The 20,289-nt window shown below is 43.0% G+C and overlaps 1 protein-coding gene across 7 annotated transcripts in view; it reads right to left on the reverse strand.

Moving 5' to 3' along the window:
* The window catches only part of rerea (arginine-glutamic acid dipeptide (RE) repeats a), a 125,050-nt gene that overhangs the window by 5,251 nt on the left and 99,510 nt on the right, over positions 1-20,289 (reverse strand). For all 7 annotated transcript variants that reach the window (XM_020089122.2, XM_069526299.1, XM_069526300.1 and 4 more), the window contains 7 exons: positions 13,866-13,946; positions 3,409-3,571; positions 3,202-3,294; positions 2,440-2,639; positions 2,071-2,232; positions 1,865-1,978; positions 370-1,769 (listed from right to left, as the gene is read on the reverse strand). In XM_020089122.2, the coding sequence (XP_019944681.2) occupies positions 370-1,769; positions 1,865-1,978; positions 2,071-2,232; positions 2,440-2,639; positions 3,202-3,294; positions 3,409-3,571; positions 13,866-13,946 (2,213 nt within the window). The remainder of the gene's footprint in view (positions 1-369; positions 1,770-1,864; positions 1,979-2,070; positions 2,233-2,439; positions 2,640-3,201; positions 3,295-3,408; positions 3,572-13,865; positions 13,947-20,289) is intronic.

The raw sequence follows: 20,289 nt of genomic DNA on the forward strand, positions 1-20,289 counted from the left end.
CTCATTGCTATTCATTGGCAGTCTGAGAACCACTTAAGCACAAAGCAACTACAGATATATATATTCTGATGCCTCAGTTCACTGTAATTAATATCCCTGATAATTCGTAGCCATCAGCCACTCAGAGCTCAAAGCTAATTGTGGCCTTGGATGCTGTTTTGCTGAGGACATTTGATTTGGTGCCTACATCAAAGCCTTAAAACCTGAAGGCAGAGACGCTTTGTTGTTCCATGTGTCTGAGGGCTAATCAGCATCCCCAGACAAGACAGTAAGCCGCTCAACAGTCGACTGATAAACAACAGCTTGCGCAGGTATATGTGTTTCTCTTTTAAGATGTGTTAGGGTTGAAATATCTGTTTGTACACATACCGTGCTGACTGGCTGGCATGGCTGGGTATATTGACGACAGTAGGCTCTGGGGAGGGGCTTCTCTGTGGGGGTGGGGGGCTTTCGGGCTCTTCTGACTCATCCAAAGGCTCCTCTTTGATGTGTACTGGTGGGAGTGCTGGGCCCGGGCCGGCACAAGTGACTGAGGCAGGCAGCGGCATGGAGATGGAGGAGGATGGAGCAGAGGAAGATGGAGGCTGTAAGCCAGGCATAGAGTTTGATGATGATGATGATGATGATGATGATGATGAGGGAGGGCCGGTTGGAGGTAGAACTGTATTGAAAGGATGGGATGAGAATGGCGGCTGCGGTGGCCCGTTGGGGTGTGAGGCTGCTGCGGAGGGTGGCAGTGGAGGGGCTGGAGGAGGCTGGTGGCTGGCTGATGGTGGGAGGCTCTGGGACTGGGTGAGAACTGGAGGCTGGGCTGGGGGAGGCTGAAGCTGCTGCCCCTGAGGCATGAGCTGTAGTGGAGGTGGGTGTGCTGATGGAGGGTGGTGGGTGGGTAAAGAGCTGAGGGGCTTGAGGGCAGGCGGTGGAGGGAGGTTTGAAGGCATCTGAGGAAATGGAGGTGCAGACACATGAGGTGGATGTTTGTGGGACTGTGGGTTGGGTATCTGAGGGATGGGTGTGGTTGGTGGGGGCTTGATATGAGGCATGGACAAGGGGGCAGGGGGCAGGGGCTGCTCTCTGGGAGGCTGGCCTCCACTCTGAGCTGATGACTGCGACTGGGAAGGAGGTGTGTGCGACCTCTGCTGTGATTGGCCAGAGATTGGCAGGGGTGGGACCTGAGACTGACCCCCAGGGAAGCCCTGAGGGGGCATGGAATGAGGGTGAGGCATGTGTGAGGGGCCGGGCTGCAGTGGATGTGGCATGGGAGGCATAGGCCCATGGTGCGAGCTGGGTAATGACTGAGGTGGGACTTGGGGGCCAGGAGGAGGAGCCTGAGTCAGAGGTGAATGTGGAGAGGGAAGCCTCGGAGGATGAAGGGACGCTCCTGACTGGATAAGAGACATCGGGCTTGCCTGGGGCAGGGGCTGGGGAGGTAGAGAGGTGGAGGCCGCTGTGGGGGAAACCTGTGGGGGCAGTGAGGGGGCTGAGGTCGCAGGTGGAGGAGGTGCCGAGGAGGCTGCTGAGGTGCCTGGCTGACACAGGATGACTGGAGGGTGCTGGCTCTGCAGGAGCTGCTGCTGCTGGGCAGAGGAGTCCGAATCACTCTCATTGTCACGGGGGCTGGGGATGCTCGGGGAGGAGCTCCGGTTGTCCTGGTCAATGTCCTTAGGATCGCTACTAAGCTCCTCATTGATGCTGCGCCCATCAGAGCTCTCGCCCTCCCCCTCGCCTTCACCCTCGCACTCTGAGGGTGAGTCTGGTCGACTGAGTTCCTAGGGGACAGAAGAGAGACAAAGTTAAGCGTTATGACCCAAGGTCTATGGAATCCATATAAACACAGGAGGCAATGCAAAAACCATAGACTCACTTGTGTCTTGGACTTTTTGGCAATGGTTCTCTCTGACTCCTCTGTGTCTGAAGCTCCCTTCTCTCGCTGCCGTTTGGCACTTTTCAAAGGTGAAGGAGGCTCCTCTTTAATCTTCTGTGGAGCAAAAGCATCAAAACCATTAGGTTACATTTCACAGAGATATGTGCATAAAAAACAGAGTTTCTGAAATTCTATGTTGTGTTTACCTTGCTTGGCTTCTTCATTAAGTCTGTCTTGCTGTCAGTGCTGTCGGTACTTGCCGCGCTGGGTGAGGTACGTCCGCTGGAGCGCAAATCCTCGTTAGTAGGCGAGGCTCGGCCATCAGGACTAGCTGTCTGCTTCTTACGACCACTACGTAGTGTTGACATCTATTGACATCAAACACAGTCAATATAAATCATCACTTATATTCATTATTTTATAAATCTTAATGATTGTCAGTGCTGTCCCTGTAGTCTACAGACGATAAGATACTGCATTGTAGTCTGGCTCTGTATTACTCCAGGGACAGCTCTGAGATTATGGTTCTTGAAGGTGAAAATAGAGATAGAAGGGGAAGAGGAGTGTGTGCGCACCGAGCCTCGGTTCCGTCGGGTCCTCATGCTATGCTTCCCGCTGAGTCCATCCTCTTCCTCTTTGACAGGTTTGAACATAAATGGTGGCGGGTCCACAGGCTTCTCGATGGGGGGCAGCTCACCGTACTTCTTGAAGTGAATACGGCAGTCTGTGCACAGCAAGATGTTCTCCCGGCCCCCGTGGTGCCAGTCCTTAGAGGCTGAGGAAAGCCATTTACAGTTGTGAAACAGAATATCTCACATGTAGTGATAAAAAGAAACAACACACAGAAATGATCTCACAAGTACAGTAATATTATCCAATACTGATAATGTCCTTAACTAACTTGGTAGTCTATGAATACATAACTATCTAATAAAAGTAATAATTTTTCATGCAGGAGCTGAATCAAGGATGATGTATATCTCAACTACAGACTGTATTTACATTAATGTACTAATAAGGTCTGTATAGGTTAACACTATAAAGCAGAAGTTATTAGCCACCCCTGTTGTTACAGCAGTAACCTAAGTGTGATCAGATGGCAGCCTGGCACTGGGAGCCAGCTGTGTGGGAAGAGGGGAAGGATAATGATGTGGAGAGAGTGAACGAGCTTTGGGCTCATGTCTAATTTGATCAAATTATTCCTGACATCCTCTCATGACCATCTGTCACATAGCACCGCATTGAGCAGGCTCACACTGATCCCAATCAGGAAAGGAATAACCAAGCAAGTCCGTATGACGAGTGTGAGCGTCTGTGAAAGTAACCAAGTGTCTTACTGGTAGTGAAACAGTGGCGGCAGGCGTAGCCCTTCAGCTCCTGTTCGCTGTCTTCGCTGTCAAAGTCATCTTCACTGGCTGAGCTGAGGTCCACTAGAAAAGAGACAAAGAAGAACACTTAATACACATTGCTCCAGCAGTAGAGGATATCAGGTAACGTCTCCCCCTCTCCCCTCAGCTGCCATTCAATGAGTCAAATGTACGTACAGAACTCGCTGGAGGGAGGACGAGAGGGAGTGTTGACAGGAGTTGAAGCAGTTCGTGTCTTGATGCGGCGGAAGACGGGCTGGCGGCGGTGTCTGCGGTGGGCTCGACAACTGGCTGCTTCTGGGGTCTTCTTCCAATAGTAGTAGAAGGTAATTAGCTCTCCCTGGAATGAAAAATGAAACAAATGCTGTTAAAATGGGAAAAATATATCACAAGAACACAAACACACATATTTGTAACGAGGCTAAGGCATCAGGAGATGACACGTCCCCTTGGCATCCACAATGCCCATGACAGCAGCCACGAGTCATAATATTTCTCTCATCAAATCCAAAATATCAAAATGCAATAATTCACTATATGGTTAACATAATTATGAAGTTCTATGGAATTCAAATTACAGAGAGATAGACGGCATTACAGATCACTCTGCCCAGCCCCCCGCAATGAACTGTGTGCTGGAGGAATGAAAAGGTGAGAGAATTTAAGGGCTTAAATTTGTCAGAGTTCCAGAGAAAAACTGGAAAAACTGGAAAACTGTCACTATGAAACATCTGCAGTTAGGTTGAAGAAAATATGTGGAATATACACGTTAGCAGTCAGAATAGAATTTCATAGTGAAACCCCATGAAGCGGGTCAATCCACGCCAGGATTTATAGCCGGCCGGGTATGTTTGGCTGCTGCCCTGTCTGTCCCAGGATTAGGCGAGGAGGCTCGCTGAATGCAGGGATATTAGGATCAGTGCATTGGTGGCTGCCTGGGTGGCAGGAGCTTGAATGGGAACAAAAGAACATGTCAGGCAGAGCTTTGGCGCTACAAATAGGGAGTGAAATGGCTCCTCGCCCCTTCACTGGAAGAGTCAATTGAACTTTAATCAAACATTCGGAGGGGCGCGCTTGCCAGTGAGTGAGGCGGATAAATCCTGTGTACAAAAGGCTGCCAGGAAATCAATACCCAACTGAAACATTAACACATGCAATCATGGATCAGAAAGCTCTTTGCTGAGGCAGCCTGTGCATGTTAACTGCTGCTCTCTGGCCACAATCATAATACACAAGTCTTGAAATTTGGCGACAGGAGTCAGTGACAATCATGTCGTTTTTCTTTGGGGCTTTGGCTTTTTCCCCCTAACCATGAACTCTCACTTGTTAGTGGTCCTCACTGGCTCTATAACAAATTCATAAGGTGCGGTGTGACTGTCGGGTGAGCGGTAAGTCACCTGTAATCTTTAAAGCCCAAGGGCACCCATCCACTGTCTGAGGTCTGTATAACTCCTGTTCAACAAAGCTCCCAGGGTTTAATGGCTATTGATTGTTTTCCTACCCTGCTTCAGCAGTGAAACCTGACATAAATTAGACAACACGTTGCTCTCTAAAACACATTAACAGCTTATCAGCAACAGCTTAAAATCCTCTATCAAAATGTACCACAAAAAACAATGGCAGGAAAAGGATTTGATTAAATGGTCGAACAGTTTTTAAGGGTTATGAAAAGCTCCTGACTCAACACGGTAGCAAATCGAGCAATTTAAAAGTCTAATAGGCTGATATCAAAGCAAAGATAAAGGTAACAGCAGCTTTAATTTTATTATTTCTTATGTCATACAACACAAAACTACTTGAGGCTAGTAGGATTGCTGTTGTTAAACAGGTTCGGAATTATCCAATATTTGTTTCTTTATCGCCAAATTGTGTGAGTAACTGATGTTCAGGACAAAACTAGTCATTCTCAATCGCTGCTTTGATTGGCATAAAAAGCTTGACGCAGTGGGCTCAGACCACTTTAATAAGATCTCCCTTGATGTGGCTCTTAGGGGAAATTCATATCTACCAGTGGCTGTAGGACTCCTTCTTATCAAGAGAAGCAGTGCTGGGAAGATTTACTGAGGGTGACTGAGCTCAATGAAACCATCTCAAATTTCAGGGTAAATTAATGTGCTGCACTGTGTTATGGCAAATCCGCTGCTCAAGTGTTAATCTGTCCCGAGCCCCACAGCTTGTGCTAGGTTTTTTTTTAGACCTCGAGACTTCTCTATATGAGCACATGTGGAGTAGTGGGATGAATACACATGCAGGAGCTCAGCATGGACAAATTAGTAGGACTATAAATAAAAAAGGATAATTTAAAAAACATTTTATGGTCAATGCTAACAGCTAGAAAGAAGCAGGTAATGACTACGATATCAGCTAAAAGCTCTTAAATGTTGCCGTGTGTTTGTGCATCTATTTTAGGAGGTAACAGAACTTAGTCATTTCTGAGCGTGCCTCCCTCTTCAGCTGGCCAGTTGGGAAGGCAGGGGCGCAGGTGCTAACTGAGAGAAGGCAGGCATCCTGATGTGAAATCTAATTGAAATGTGCAGATCAAAAGTGTTGAGTGTTGCCGAGCGCTGGCTTTGCTCTGTGCTTAATGACTGTTCTCAGCAGTGCCTCTCTGCCTCCTCGCTGCAGGCTGACAACTACATGGCCTCAACAACAGCTTGGCAGACACAGTGAAAGGTCACCCTGCCTCTCCATCACTTTACACTGTGTCAAGCACCATTACAATAGGCAGGAGCCAATGGAAACATTAACTTGGCTTTTGAATGGGGAATTAACAGGTGCAGCGATGAGCTGGATGTAAATAGAAAGAGGAAAACAGAAGATGCAGCTTGAAAAACAATTTAATAAATATGTTAAGTATGTTGAGTTGAAAAGTAATTTCTGGTAAGAGAAAAACACCAATCAAATATGAACACAATAAAAATTGTTATGTTTGTTGATCAAGCATAATACTAAATCCAATTGCCTAATATTGTGTTGGTCACCCTCCTGTCACCAAATCAGCAAGTCTTTTCATTTGCAAGGTGGAGATTCCATGTATCGGACAACCCACAGATGCTCAATAGGATTTTGATATATGGAATTTGAAGTCAACACCTTGAAACAATTGTCATGGTCCTTCTTCCCATGTATCCTGGTGTCATCTCATCCATCCTCATGATGTGAAAAAACAAATATTCATCAAACCAGGCTGCTTTCTGCAGTTTCTTTGTTTCCAACACATGCATCAATGAGTGTTAGGCAACTATGACCCTGTTGCGAGTTCCACGTTGTCCTTACTTGGACCACTTTTGGTCGGTACAACCACTGGATATTAGGAATACCCCATAAGACCTGCCATATTGGAGACACTCTGACCGAGCCATCTAGCCATAACAATTTGGCCGTTGTCCAAGTCTCTCAGATCATTACACTCATCCATTTTTTCTGTTTCCAACAAGAAGTGAAGTCCCTCGCTGCCAGCCCTTATTCCACTTATTAATAGGTGCCATTGTAAAGAGATTATCATTGTCATTCACTTTACTTTCAGCGTATTTAATGTGGCTGAGCTGGGTGTATTTTGCTTGTCGAGTTCATGCACGCAAATTTTCAATAGAGTTGTGTTAACAAAGGAAAGGCCGATGTGACACATCACAGGCAAGGACTTAAAAAGTGGAGAGGAGTTAGATATATTTGGTAGTAAAGTGCAGTTGTGGTTGAGAGAGGCTGTCAATTGGTGTCAATGGGAGATTGACAGATTGCCTCTGTGAGTCTGCCTGCATGTCAAATTTGGTTCCTCTGAAGTCACATGCTGTTATCCAATCCCTCACATTGACTGTGTACTTTTATCTATCAAATGCACTATATGCCTACAGCAACACTTCAACTTACATTACCTTCCATTTCTTCTCCCTGATTGTGTGTTTAACTTGTGAGTTTATGTGGACCTTTGGAGGCTTACAAGTAAAGTTGCCATTTCTTCATAAAAATAAAAGACGACAAATCTGTATCTGAAAACAGTCAACCTGGATCAAGTGAAGAAAATACATGGAACTACTTGAAACAGAAATCTAAACTGGCCCTGGCCTCATTGCCATAATTTTCCCCCAGTCCACTAAATCACTGCAGAGCGGTACAGAGTGTGCTGCCACTCTGCAGAACATGAGATAGTGACAACATAAGCTCAGTATTATAAGGCGTTTTAGACTGCTTCCATCTGCAGGAGCTTTCTGGTCGGTGGATTATCCGACAAGGAAAGGGCTTACCCTCCTATCACGACACTCAGAGCTTCCATTTCAGTTACTACCACTTTAAGTGGTTGTCTACAAACAAGCATGTATGTGTGAAATGGATGTAGAGTTCAAAATTACATATGGCAATGCTTCCTTTGCAATTTCATCTGTCTTGAAAGAATTTTTAGATTTATAATTTAAATTGATGTGCTCTCTAGTGTATTACCTGAGACAGATGGTGTATCAATATGTATTTTCTTAAAATTTCAAAGTATATTCAAATAAAAAAATATCTCAGTGTGTGCTAGTACATTTAAAAACTAAAGTCAACAGGTGTTAAAGGAAACTGGATCCTCAGTCTCTGGATACTACGATTTTATATTTAGAAGAAGAATTATCTCTGAAATGATCAAATTTAGTTTTATATTCAGTATTTTTTAAGTCATTTCATCTCCTTTCCTGAAGTTTGAGACTTAATAAGGGAAACCATAAAACCCCTGTAGACTACAGAATAATTGCGGGTGGGAGTGCAGGATCTTCTGCTGGGCTCGGTGGTCCTGTGTGCGGGCAGGGCTGAAGGCGAGGGCTAAACTCATGTATTTACACCCTCATCCCTGCTCAGGCCCAGGCCTGAACAGATGGTTTCTGTTTTTCCTGGCAGATTTGTGACAGAGCCACAAAAGGCCCCTGCTTTGACATGAAGCCAAACGGTTAAGGCCGTTACTGGCAAGAGCAAAGGGGAGAGTGGAGAGAACAGGGGAGAGCCGAGGAGGGGGAGGGAAAGAGGGAGGGTTGAGTGTGGAGCAGAGCCGAGAGGGAGAAATAAAGAGCTAGCAGAGGATAACAATGGACAATCAACCTCGAATCCGACCACGAACCTTCCTAAAAACATCTCTTGACAAATAAAAATTTCAGCTAAAAACATAAGGGCGGTTTAGTCACAGCCGGGGGAGCAGAGAGCGGAGGGAGCATGTGATTTCTGGGCTCTTGTGGCTGATAGTGAGTTGTGTAAACATCCATTAGTGCAGCATGAACCTGTACTCCTCCTGATTCTTCCACAGTCTGCAGCCGGAGGAGGGAGGATTGCTTCCTGACTCTTTTCAGTTAGGTGAAGGGGGAATGTGTTTCACTGAGCTAAATCAAACTGAGGTTTAATTATGTATGTGCTCGACCCCTGGACTTGGTATTCTTCATTGCCTGTGACAGGCTGTGTAGTGTATCGTTTCAGTGAGTGGTGCTTGACTTTTCTATCTTTCTCATCCTGACTGTAACTGTAGGAGGGATCGTTGTAAATGTTTATGTGGTTACGCAGGTCAGAAGCATACTTGTGATGCCCTGGAGCCATTTAACAAGTTGTGGTGTTAAAGAGGTCATGTTTATTTACCTTAAAACAGTGTTCTGACTTAAGTTTCTAAAATAACAAAAGGATACAAATGATGCTTTAACACATCACGTAAAATAAAGTAGGTTAGTTGGATGCAAGAAGCTGGTTTTGTAATTTATGAAGAACTTAACTAAATTAACGAAAATATTAACTAAACATTAATAAAGTGTCTAGTTTAATAGATAGATTAACACCCCTGCAACCTGAGTTACCAGTAGAATACAAGGAGAAATAAAAACAACCAAGTGTATAAATACATTTTAAGCCAAATAAAGGTGGTGCCCTCTTTAAATTCAACTTCATGAATTATTTTTCCAATTTTTCTTTCTGAATTGTAGTTTCTAAAAAAATGTTTTTAGATTGTGTTATTACTATTGCAGAAGCTGATTTGTAGAAGAGGTTTTGTGAAATGAAATCCAGAGGTAAAAACTTCAAGGTATTAACCACATGTATGTAGTGGACTCAAAAATAGACCTGGCAACACAGTGACACCCATAAGCCCAGCGGCAGACGATGGCAACTGAATAGTCAAAGTACCTCGGCTGGTGGAGCATGGAGAACGTGAAAGGCGGTTAAATAGACAGCCATTCCCTGCTGCGCGGAGCCTTTCTGCTGTAGAATGACTGAATAAGCTCTGCTTTCACAGGTCAGGGATGCACATGCTGAAGAATCAGCACTTATGTTTTACTGCTGTAAGCGCTTTTGTCAGTGAAAGCAGATTGGATGGCAACAGTGCCTCTTTGCTGGAGGGTTGATCCAGCGCGTTCTGCTGATAAGCTAGTCCCCAAAAACCACAACAAGAAGCCCACCAAAGAACTCAATTACACATGGAGCTCTCTGGGCTTCATCTATTACGCTTAGAAAAAGATGTTGCCTACACTCGGCCCCTTCTAAATTGCCTGTGGTCTGCTAAAAGAACATTGATACGCGCTGGTTGGGCCTCCACCAGCCAACAACTGCCTAAACACGTTATATCATTTACCAAACACGGAAGCTGTTCTGTCACACCACTGACAGCTGTTGCCAACTGGACCAGGCCCCTGTAGCTGGTTTAATTAGTGTTTGAACCAAAGTATTTATAATTACACTCATCCCCAAGGTTCTGGCTGCTGAGCTCAGGACATGGCAATGAATTCAACTTGACATTCGTACAGATTGTACTGGGGCAAACATCTGCTGTGAGATTGTGTTGAGAACACTGTTCTCCTGTTGGCCATCTTGTAAATGACAGGGCCTGTGGGGGGGTGCGAGTGCTCCGTTTTCTCCGAGAGAAAAGTTGCTGACACAAACAAGGAGTAGTTTTAGCCAAGGTCACTCATATGCTCTGAAAATTATAAAAAGCTCTTCAGCCACTGTGACTTTTGTACCTTGTACTGTCACCTTACACAGTCAAACCTTATAATAAAACAATACTACAATACAATGCATAAACGGCTGCTAAATCAAGTAAAGTATTACAAAGAATCTATTTTTCAAATTGTTTTTGCTACTTTGCAGTGGTTTGCCATCCGAGGACACTTGTTTGACTTTTGCGTTGTTGACCCAAACCAAATAATGCATAAATATGTCTCAATGCATCAATACAGTGTTTTGTTCTATTTTTTTCATCTATGCAAGTTTAAAAGTGCAAGTACCAGCAGACTGTCATGCTAAAATATAAACAATCTTGTGTCTTTTCTTTTTCATGTCCAATTTCTTTCAAATAATTTCACCAAATGAACCAGACGAGTGGTAATTTTGTGCTATTATAAGTGTGCTTTTGTATTTAAAGGTGGAGAAAAGCAGTTTGGTCATGAGAATAAAAAACAGGATGTAAAAATTGAGCCTGAAGGGAAAAGTGAACTTACACATATTCTCTCTTAATTTATTGTGAGGTATTTTTATGATCTTTAAATACATAATCCACTGATAAGAGAATATAAAGTAAATAAATTAGTTTTATTTTCATGCAATGTATTATTTCCCTTATGGGCCACGATGAGAAAAGCTGTGCAGAACATGATTTCAGTGATGCATTTTACTTTTTGTCTTCAGCACAGTAAAGAGGAACTTTTAACTTACTGAAAATAGCCTTATCCCCCAACAGTTAACTTTTAGTTTTGATAATATGTTCTTAATTGCACATTAATTTCTTAACAACTTTTATTATAAGATAACTGCTGTACCTTCCATGAATGAAAATGCCTGTGTTCTGTCCTGTGAGAAAATAACCCGAAACTAAAGCTTTTTAATTTGATCTATTTTTTTGCCGTCATTTCCCTGTTCAGCTGTAGAGAACTGATACAAATCACCTCAGCAAATATTGTGTGCTGATATCCTGTAAAACCACATCTTTAAGAAAAGCTCTCCAGTAAAAATATCAAGCGCACAGTTATCTGTGATCTGCCATTTCAGCATATTTAGCTGTTAAAACACTGGGAGCAGTGAGCTTGTGTTCCATGACGTCCTCTCTGGAGTGGAGGAAATGGTGGCAGCAAAGCCAGTTGCAGACGGTCAGACGACACACCCACTTCCCCCTTCTGGGCCTTTATGTGACTTTATATAAAGCATTCCTGAGTGTTAGTCAGGCCTGGTGTGTTTACACAGCACTGGGTGCTTACCCTTGGCACTGGCTGTTCGAGCCTCGCTGGCGCTTCTGGGGCAGCGCAGCTAATGGAGGCTAGTGGGAGGAACAGAGATGGGCAGACACATTGTACTGGACTTCTGGATATCAGCCCAAAGCTTTAAGCTCTGCACAATGGCTCAACAACAGTGGTCCGGCATTTCTACAACATGCTCCTTTTCCGATGGCCGGGCGGCGGAGCAACAGAAATGCGCGTCTATGACTTGGAATAATAGGAAAATCTCTGTCATTTCAAAGAACTAAAATATCTTGCGGTTTTGTTGTGCTCATATTTCAGAGACAGGATTTAAGAATGAGCAGGTAGAAAATAAATGGAGTTTTCTCTGGGTTTTGACAAGCACTTGCACAAATAAGCCTTAAAGTAAAAGAACGCAAGTTCAATCATAAGCTTTTTTTCTCCCTGTGTGACAAGCCAGGCTTTTCAGTGTCTATATTGAGCTAACACCTCATCCTACCCCTTCTCCTCCGGTCTCTTTTACCCTCCCCTTGCTCTTCTAGTCATTTTCTCCTCTTTTCACATGTTTAAAGAGCAGTTTATTTTCCATTTGCAGGGGGAAATCTTTCTCTGCTCTGTGGTGGTAGCAGGCCAAGATCCTGGTGGAGATCTATTACCTCTTCTGCCAGGAAGGCTCCCCCTTCAGGTTGAATTTCATTAATACCTGCTTTATAGCCAATCAACCGGACTAGTCATATATTTTAAAACCAGTAAAAATAATTGAAGAAACCTCTGTGAGGAAACTGTATTCACACACTTTAATCTCTTATTCAAGAGGCTGAAATTGGTTTGGAGGAATAAAAAATGTAGCACAAAGGAGATGACACTGAAGAGCTCTGGAGTGAAAATATTACATGCTATGTTCGGGGTGTCTGAGAAACAGGGCTGACATATCCTCAGCTCACAGCAGACGAGGAAATGCAGTGGGTGAGAAGTATGACTAACACCTTTGATTTTCTTTTCATGTCTGTGTCGGCACACTTCCAGCAGGAGCAGCTTCACAAGAACAGCAAGGTCAGCGCTGCTTTATGAATAAAAATGCATATCTAACAATATTAACAAACAGCTAAGTCAAAGGTGTGGAGGACTTTAAAGCAACTTGTAGATGCACAGCATGTTCCCTATATGTCAAGGTAATATGAGACAGAGAGTAAAATAATGTACGTCAGCTTAAAGTAGAGCAATACAAAGTGTATGTGTTGGCTGTCATTTGTTTAAGAACATTAAATTTAATAGGGTTAATCATTGTTCAGCCTGGATTTGACCCATTTGTACCATGAAACAGGTCACACAGTTGATGATTAACACAGTGACACATGCGCACAATCCCACTCGCACACAGAGGAGGGAAACTCTGACAAGAGGAACATCCCTCAGTTTGTGTACATAAAACAAAACAATTACAAGAGTTCCTCAAACCGTGACAAGATATTAATCACTTTATCTACCATAAATCAAAAGCTTTGTCGTGACTGACAAAAGCTCAAAGCGACAAAGAAAACAAGTATAGTGCAGGAACAACAACCAGAAATACTAATTGTGTTTTTAATACTGTTACAGCCACAATAATCTGAATTATTCTTCCACCAAAATTCAAACTGCCAAAAAAATCTATTAGTTAGTAATAATACTAAGTTATTATCATTTTCTGATGCTGTTAAAGGATGTTTAGTGATGTTCACAAACAATTCTGCACATTATTTACTTTGACTCAAACTATGTGAATTTATATGATGTAAAATTATCGACTGGTCCTTGTCTGAAATAATAAGTGCTGTAATTTCAGTTGCCACCTGTCTTTTTGTTCCAACCTAAATTTGATACCATCAGATACTTAACATAATTTTATTTCCTGTACCAGCCTCCATGTTTATTGTTAAATTGTAACCCGCTTTTTAATTGTGAAAGAAGCAATTATACTGCACTTCAGAATGACAATGTAAAAAAAAAAAAAAAACTAAACCTCAAGTGCTCCTATAACACTCGAGCATAAACAGGAGACAAAAACATGCAGCTCTTCAGACTCGAGATGTGCCATAAACACGGTGGCTCTCATCACATCTGCACAACTTGTTTACTACTTGCGAACAGAGGGTGCTAATTAATGTTCAGAGTGCCACTTGTTAAGTTTCAGTGGCTGTCTGTAAAGTGCATTTAGCCTTTTCTTTTTCCTCAGGTGTATTGTGTTTTATTTGCTTTCAGGCAGCCTGTAGAGAGAGCTGATAATACAGCAGCACAGTTGTTGGCAGGCTGCACACACTTCTTATCATTAAGGCCTCTAGTTAAAACCCAGCTGTGCCCAAAATATCACACTATAACTGTTGTGTGAAACTGTCCGATCATACTGTTATTTATCACTCTTTTTTTTTTTTTTTACATCTTTCAGCACTACAAAACAAATGACACACACAAAATTCCTCTTACCGTTTCTTTGTTGGGCAGCAGCTCTTTCCGGATCCTGAAGAAGTTTTTACCGAACTGTCTCAATCCTTTAATGAAGCGCTTCTGCAATTTTTCACAGAGGAAGAGAGAGAAAAAAAGACCAGTTAGTGTCTGTGAAGTCAGCTAAACTGCTACCCCTTGAAGTTACTGGCTGACAATGCCACAAAAAAAACATCATTTCACTTGTCTGTGGTTGGAGAGGTTTTATGTGTATCTAGAAACCACTGTAGCCATTTAAAGTCTGGACACACTGCTATGTCAGGGCAAAAACGAGAGGAAATGACAAGTGAGGTAGGGAGAGACGCTAAGATTACACTCGTCTTTTCCTTTGGACAAAAACGATAATAATACAGACAAAAAAATTCAGACTATAAAAGATAAACAGTAGAACAAAGAATCATCAAAGTCAAAACCTAAACTTGAGAGTTTAATAAGTACATTTCTGATTGAGCATGGTGGAAACTTTCCACAGCTGCGTGCACATTATGGACATTTTAAAACGTGTCAAAATGGAAAACTGACAAATCTACCCTGACTGGAGAAAAAGTAAATGAACAGCACGATGAAAAGAATTGCAACTTCATAACAGCGGATTAAATCTGCCATGAAAACTGAATCTGAAAACGCCACCTCACCTCGACAAGCATGAAAACAACATCAAAATGAAATAAATACCAAAAAGCTGAACAACCTAAATAGATTTCTTCTCCTTTAAGAGCCACAGGCTGCGAGCCATAAAAAGCGGAGGCTGGAAACATTCATAACCAGCGAAGCAGACAACCAACAGATTTACTTTCTTGTTCCAGAGGCGTCCCTCAGTGATCTCAGCCAACCGTTTCCACCAAGTAACTCCAGCAAAAAAGCAGAGAAAAGTCCTCAGGGAGCACAGCACAAACCTCTACGGCTGGGTGAAGGAAAAATTAGGGGCAAATCCACAATGTCTCCGACGGTACATTGCTTTTTCTTATCCGTATGTTTTTTACAAGCAAGAAATAGCTTGTCACTCTCTGCTCTTCCACTACAAAGGGGAAGGCTTTACATGTGATCTTTCTGCAAGAGAGCCTCTGGTTCTCAGCAGGCTGGAAAACCTGGAGTGGAGTCCTGAGCTTCATGTTGGTGTCAGACACACGATTCATTTCAGCCTGTCCTCGATCCTGTAGCACTGCATGAGCAGGCTTCATGTCTCTATCCCCATACAGGAACAAACCCGAAGTCACTGCCTATTAATAAACACTACACCAAAGCTGTCTAATTCTATTTCCCTACGAGGACATGACAGCGGTCCTTTAAATGCGTTCAGAGCTGGAGGTGAGCATGCACACAGAGGCACAGGCTCTACGAGCTGCCAGCCTGAGAGTGGAGGCAGCCTGATACACTTTGTGTGGAACAGAGAGAAGTGAGAGCGAAAACCAGATATGGACCTTCCATGTGTGTCAGGGTTTTATTTTCCATGCTGTGATGTACAGTACATTATGTAACCGCAGATTGTTTACATACTCAGCTTTGAAGGGGAACAAAGGCCGAATTTACAGAACAAACACAGCCAGCTGCAAAACACAAATCTTTCTTGGGAGAATAATTACAGACAAGAAGGAAGAGGCCTATCCCAGCAACAGGAGTGAAAGACTATATCTTTCTCTCAATTTATGCAAACAAACTCAATCGTCTCATGTTTGAGAGTTTTAGTGTTTAACTGAAAGGATCAAAATAGACAAGTCTAATTCAAACCAGGCTTAATAATCAAATATAGCAGGGCCAAGTCAAAAGATGAATAAAAAGGCCATTTTCTTATCAGTGTCATGAGACAGCAGCTAATTTGCATTAATCAGACTGAGGGTATAGCGGTTGATTAACCAGTAGATGGAGCCGTCTCCACCACAGGCGCTCCCACACATGTGACAGCCACTCTTGGGCTTAAGAGTAGTTATCCATTACGACTGTCAAGCTTCCACAAACAACAGGTGGAATGTCAGTGCAGAGACTCAGACCATCAACATTACAATGGCTGTTTGACAGGCAAGGACAAAACTAAGCAAACATAATAATGAAATATTCGCTTCGAAAATGTTTGAGTGGAGGCAGAAATATTTATCTGAGGTTTAGATCTGCTTTGACAACTGCCCGAGCAGTCTTGGTGTCGTAATAAAGTTCCTAAAGTACAATTTTTACTCAGTCAGTCAGTCCAGCTCCACATAGGAGCTGTGTGCATGCTCCCCCTCTCCTTTCCCCCTCTTCCTCCTCCCCTCTGTTTTCTTTCTCTTGCTGCCTCCCTCCTCCCTTCTCTACATGTCGGCTCCAGTTTAAGGCTCCATTTCAGCTGCCTGGGCTCACTGCTCTCCAGCCCAGCTAATAAATCATCCGCCAATCTGCTCCCTGAATCGCTCTGCCCCTGCTCCAGCCCTCCGTTGCTAGGCAACCCAGCAACGGAGGAGGGGCTGAGAGAGCCAGAAGCTCTACCAAATGGCCATCCGCTGTGCAGAAACAACAGGCTCCTCTCTCAGAGTTGAGAGCTGGCGCTTTTCACCCTCCCCAAGTTTCCCCTCCCTGCCGAACAGTGCACTATTGTGAGGCTGGGGCAGAGACGTATAAAGGGAGGTGGAGAATGGGAAAAAAAATTATTCAATAGGCCTTTGTTGTGTATGCGCACTTCCTGCTTGAGAGACGATTGTTAGGAGTTGTAAAACTGGTTAAGATAATGCAGACATATGCACAAAGATGGTATCATGAGGACAAACAGAGCGCAGGCTCATGCATGGAACATAATTCTGCTAAATGTCAGTCCATGACAACACAGACACAAGGCCGTCCAACAGCAAACAAAGCCGCTTTCACTCAATATGGAGTCGTTGTACTTGACTCGCTGTTAAAAGCTGACCTTTCCGAGTCTGCTGTGTATAAACCCAGAGGCCCGAGGACAACTGTTCAGATAGCCAAAACTAAAGTGAAAAAACACTGCTGTGCCTGTTATGAAATATCAGCTTGTGATAAGTTTGGCCACCGCACGCAGAAAGGAAATCAGAACATGCTTAAAGACAGAAAGAGGGAGACAGATGGTAGACATGCCACATCCTCTTTGCACTGACACCATAGATGCAGTTAAATATATATTTAGATATACAAAAATTATGCAGATTTTACACATTACAAACTCCTTCCAAATGTTTAAAAGACAGAAAATATTTTCTGTGGTTATAACTACTTTAGTTTAGCAGACCGAAAGTCATATTTATATTTAATCAAATATAAATATGAGAGTATTCTGACAACCTTTGGCAAAGCTAAGTCACATCATCTGCTTCCTTTGCTTTGTATGGACACAAAAAGTAACAGGAAATTCCAGCGCACGCCCATCCTGCCTGCTATTTAGTTACTAAACAACCCTAAAAAGCTCTGCTGGCAAACTACCATAATGGTAATAAAATACCCTGTTGACACAAAACCTTCGGAGCAGCAAACAGAGTTCCCTATGGAGATGAGAACCTCTTCAATCAAGCATCTCATTAAACTTCTAAATAATTCGACAGCCAGCAGCAGCGGATGCAGGGCGGCATGCTTCGTTTCATCTGCCTGCCGTGTTTTGCTTGGGCAGTGTAGCTCAGGTTTGTAGGCTTGTGTTCTACCACTGGGGGGCCGCTGCGCTCTCTCCCATACCCCCTCGTCCTCCCTCCTCTCCCATCACAGTTCTGTCGTCGGCTCGCTCCAGTCATCCATCAGCTGAAGTCGCAGCCAGAGATAAGCCGCGGCACAGTGCAGCTGGCTGAGGAATAGACCTACCGCTCCTCAGCAGTCATAGATCTGCCTCTCTGTCTCTGACATGGTGACACACAGCACGACTGCTGCTGCTGATTGTTTATATGGCACCTCCTGTTGGCCAATGCATTATTAGCAGCACTTATCTACAGTCAGGAATGACGGCAGCTTCGAGCACAGAGACATTTTCATTGCCAGTGAAAGAATCTTTTTAAGACCTTCACCTTCACAGGCTAAAGGAAGAGCGAGTGCAAGAGAATTAATGTCATGAGGTCATTTGTGTCATTTTGGAAAATACTGATATGATGCATCTACATAAAAAAATGTTAGATTAAAATCAAATTATTTTGCATTCATAATAGAATATGATGATAGCTACATATATTATAATAGCTTTCACAACTAAGACTGAAAGATAAATAACTGAGTAAACCTACCGTACTTATGCAACATTCAATTGCCTTTTTTTCTATTTTTCAAAGCGCTGTCTAATAATCTAGTAAGAATTGATCACATCATGAATATTAACTTGATTTACCTCTTTAAGGCTTCTACAACATCTGAGATAGAAATTTATTTTATAATGTTTAGCACCTGCATGCATTTAAATACAAAACTTCCTAAGAAAGCATCAGCAAAGACAAGCTGTAACCCAGGATTCAGTCATCCAACCTCTTCATTTAGCAGCAAGCTGTAACAGGATTTTTCTGAGGTTGTACCCACTGTTGATATCCTGTCAGCTAATTTTGGTTTCATGCTTTGAAACACGACGTGGTCTGAATGGGAGAATTATCCAGTGTTGCAACATTATTGCTACTCCACAATAAGTGCATCAGTGGGAAAATTCAATAGCAGCAAAAAGAAAGAATCTATGTGCTTTTTGTTTAAAGTGTTTTCTGTTACCATCAAGACAATTGTACACTCAAAAAGGATGGGAGGAGAATTCAGTGCAGTCGGTAAGCATTGATTTGGCTTCAGATAAAACACACAAAGTGGTGTAGTGAGACAGCCTCTCAGTTAGGACAGTTCCGTGTTTCACACACCGACAATAACAGATCACATTTTCTCTTTTATTGGCGTTTAAATTAAACACTCCTCAACCATGACTACACAACAGCTACAAGAAACCTCGACTGCACGGAAGATGTTTCTGGTGAAAAATTATTTGTCTTGTAATCTACAGCCATCACCTTACTGGTGAATGAAACACTTTGTGCTCAGATCAACCAGATGGTATTTTAATTTGTTAAAGTTTAGCTAATGATCCAAAGTGAAACAACGTTCGGAGGTCGACTGTCACAAATTGTTCAATGCTGAAAGAAATGTATGTGTCTCTCAGAGGAAAATAAAAATGAAACGACTGCTCTGCAACGCTGTCAGTTGATCTGCAGCTGTAATGAAATGGCTCACAATTGATCATGGTAGTGGTCTTATCTTTCTGTGTGTGTATGTGTGTCTGTTGGGGTGGGGGGTGGGGGGGTGCTGCAAGAGAAGTCAAAGGCGGTAGAGAAGGTTGACAAGTGACCCTGTAGACAAGCTGATTTCAGTGTCATTTCAGTGGCCCCCGCTGTCACTTTTATTCACATCTCTAGAAAGAAAGTAAGGGTGGGCTGGGGAAAAAAAGAGCAGGCAGGAATAATGAAGCTAGTCCTGCAGGGCACGAGATGGAAGCGGAAGAGAGGAGGAAGAGGGGGGGGCTGAGTGAGAGGTGATAAATAAATGAAGAGCAGCGGGGCTGGTTTCTGTGAGTGTGTCAAGGTTGGTTGCTACATTTACACCCATCCCTCAAGGCTGCAGAACTCAAAAGGCACAAGCTGCGATCAAATCACTGGGAGCTGTGTCCTTGGCTGGCCAGAGACAAGATGCTGCAGACACTGTGGGGCAGGTGGAGCACAGACGGTCCACTGACTGCCTCCGCTCAGACACAAACACACAGCTGGCACAGAACATGTCAAACACTGTGTGCAGAAGTGCCTGACAGCTCCTGTGTGAATGAATTTGCCTTGACGCAAGCTAAAGAATTAAAGGGACAGAGGATACGGAGCTGTGCAAATTCCAATATTATTGTTGCATTGTTATAATATGATTATATCATATTAACAACATTCTGCTGTACAAATTTGAGGCAAGCACATTTTTATTATGATGTAATGTAACAGTGGAGCATAGGTTCAATTAAATTGATGATTTATGAATGCAATATGTATATATGCAATTTTGCTAAATTGTGTTACAGTTCGAGACCGATAAATAAGCTAGGCTCATATATCATCCAATATTGGCTTTATACAAATGCCTTAGTTTTGGTGTATATACAAAATAAAAATGTCAAAGTTAGCTTAAAAGAAATTTAGAAACAGTGTTTATATTTTCATAGTTTGTGCAAAAGAGATAAATCAGATATTGCTTTGGCTGTATTGTGGCATCATAAGCCGATTTCAGTTGTACTGTTTTTTTCTCCCAAGCGTGCATACTGACTTCAATTACACTTCAAGATCATATCAGGATCACAACACTGTGGAAAAATATGACCACTTTATTGTCTAAAACAAGTTGTTTACAGATTCTACTGTCAAGCCCCTGTCTTGTTTCTTTGACAGGTGGTCTGTGGTAGACCTGCTGTGGTGGAGTGTGGCAATTAAGCTTCTCATCGACA

The sequence above is a fragment of the Paralichthys olivaceus genome, chromosome 6 (genome assembly GCF_024713975.1).
Source record: "Paralichthys olivaceus isolate ysfri-2021 chromosome 6, ASM2471397v2, whole genome shotgun sequence".
Classification (NCBI taxonomy): domain Eukaryota; kingdom Metazoa; phylum Chordata; class Actinopteri; order Pleuronectiformes; family Paralichthyidae; genus Paralichthys; species Paralichthys olivaceus.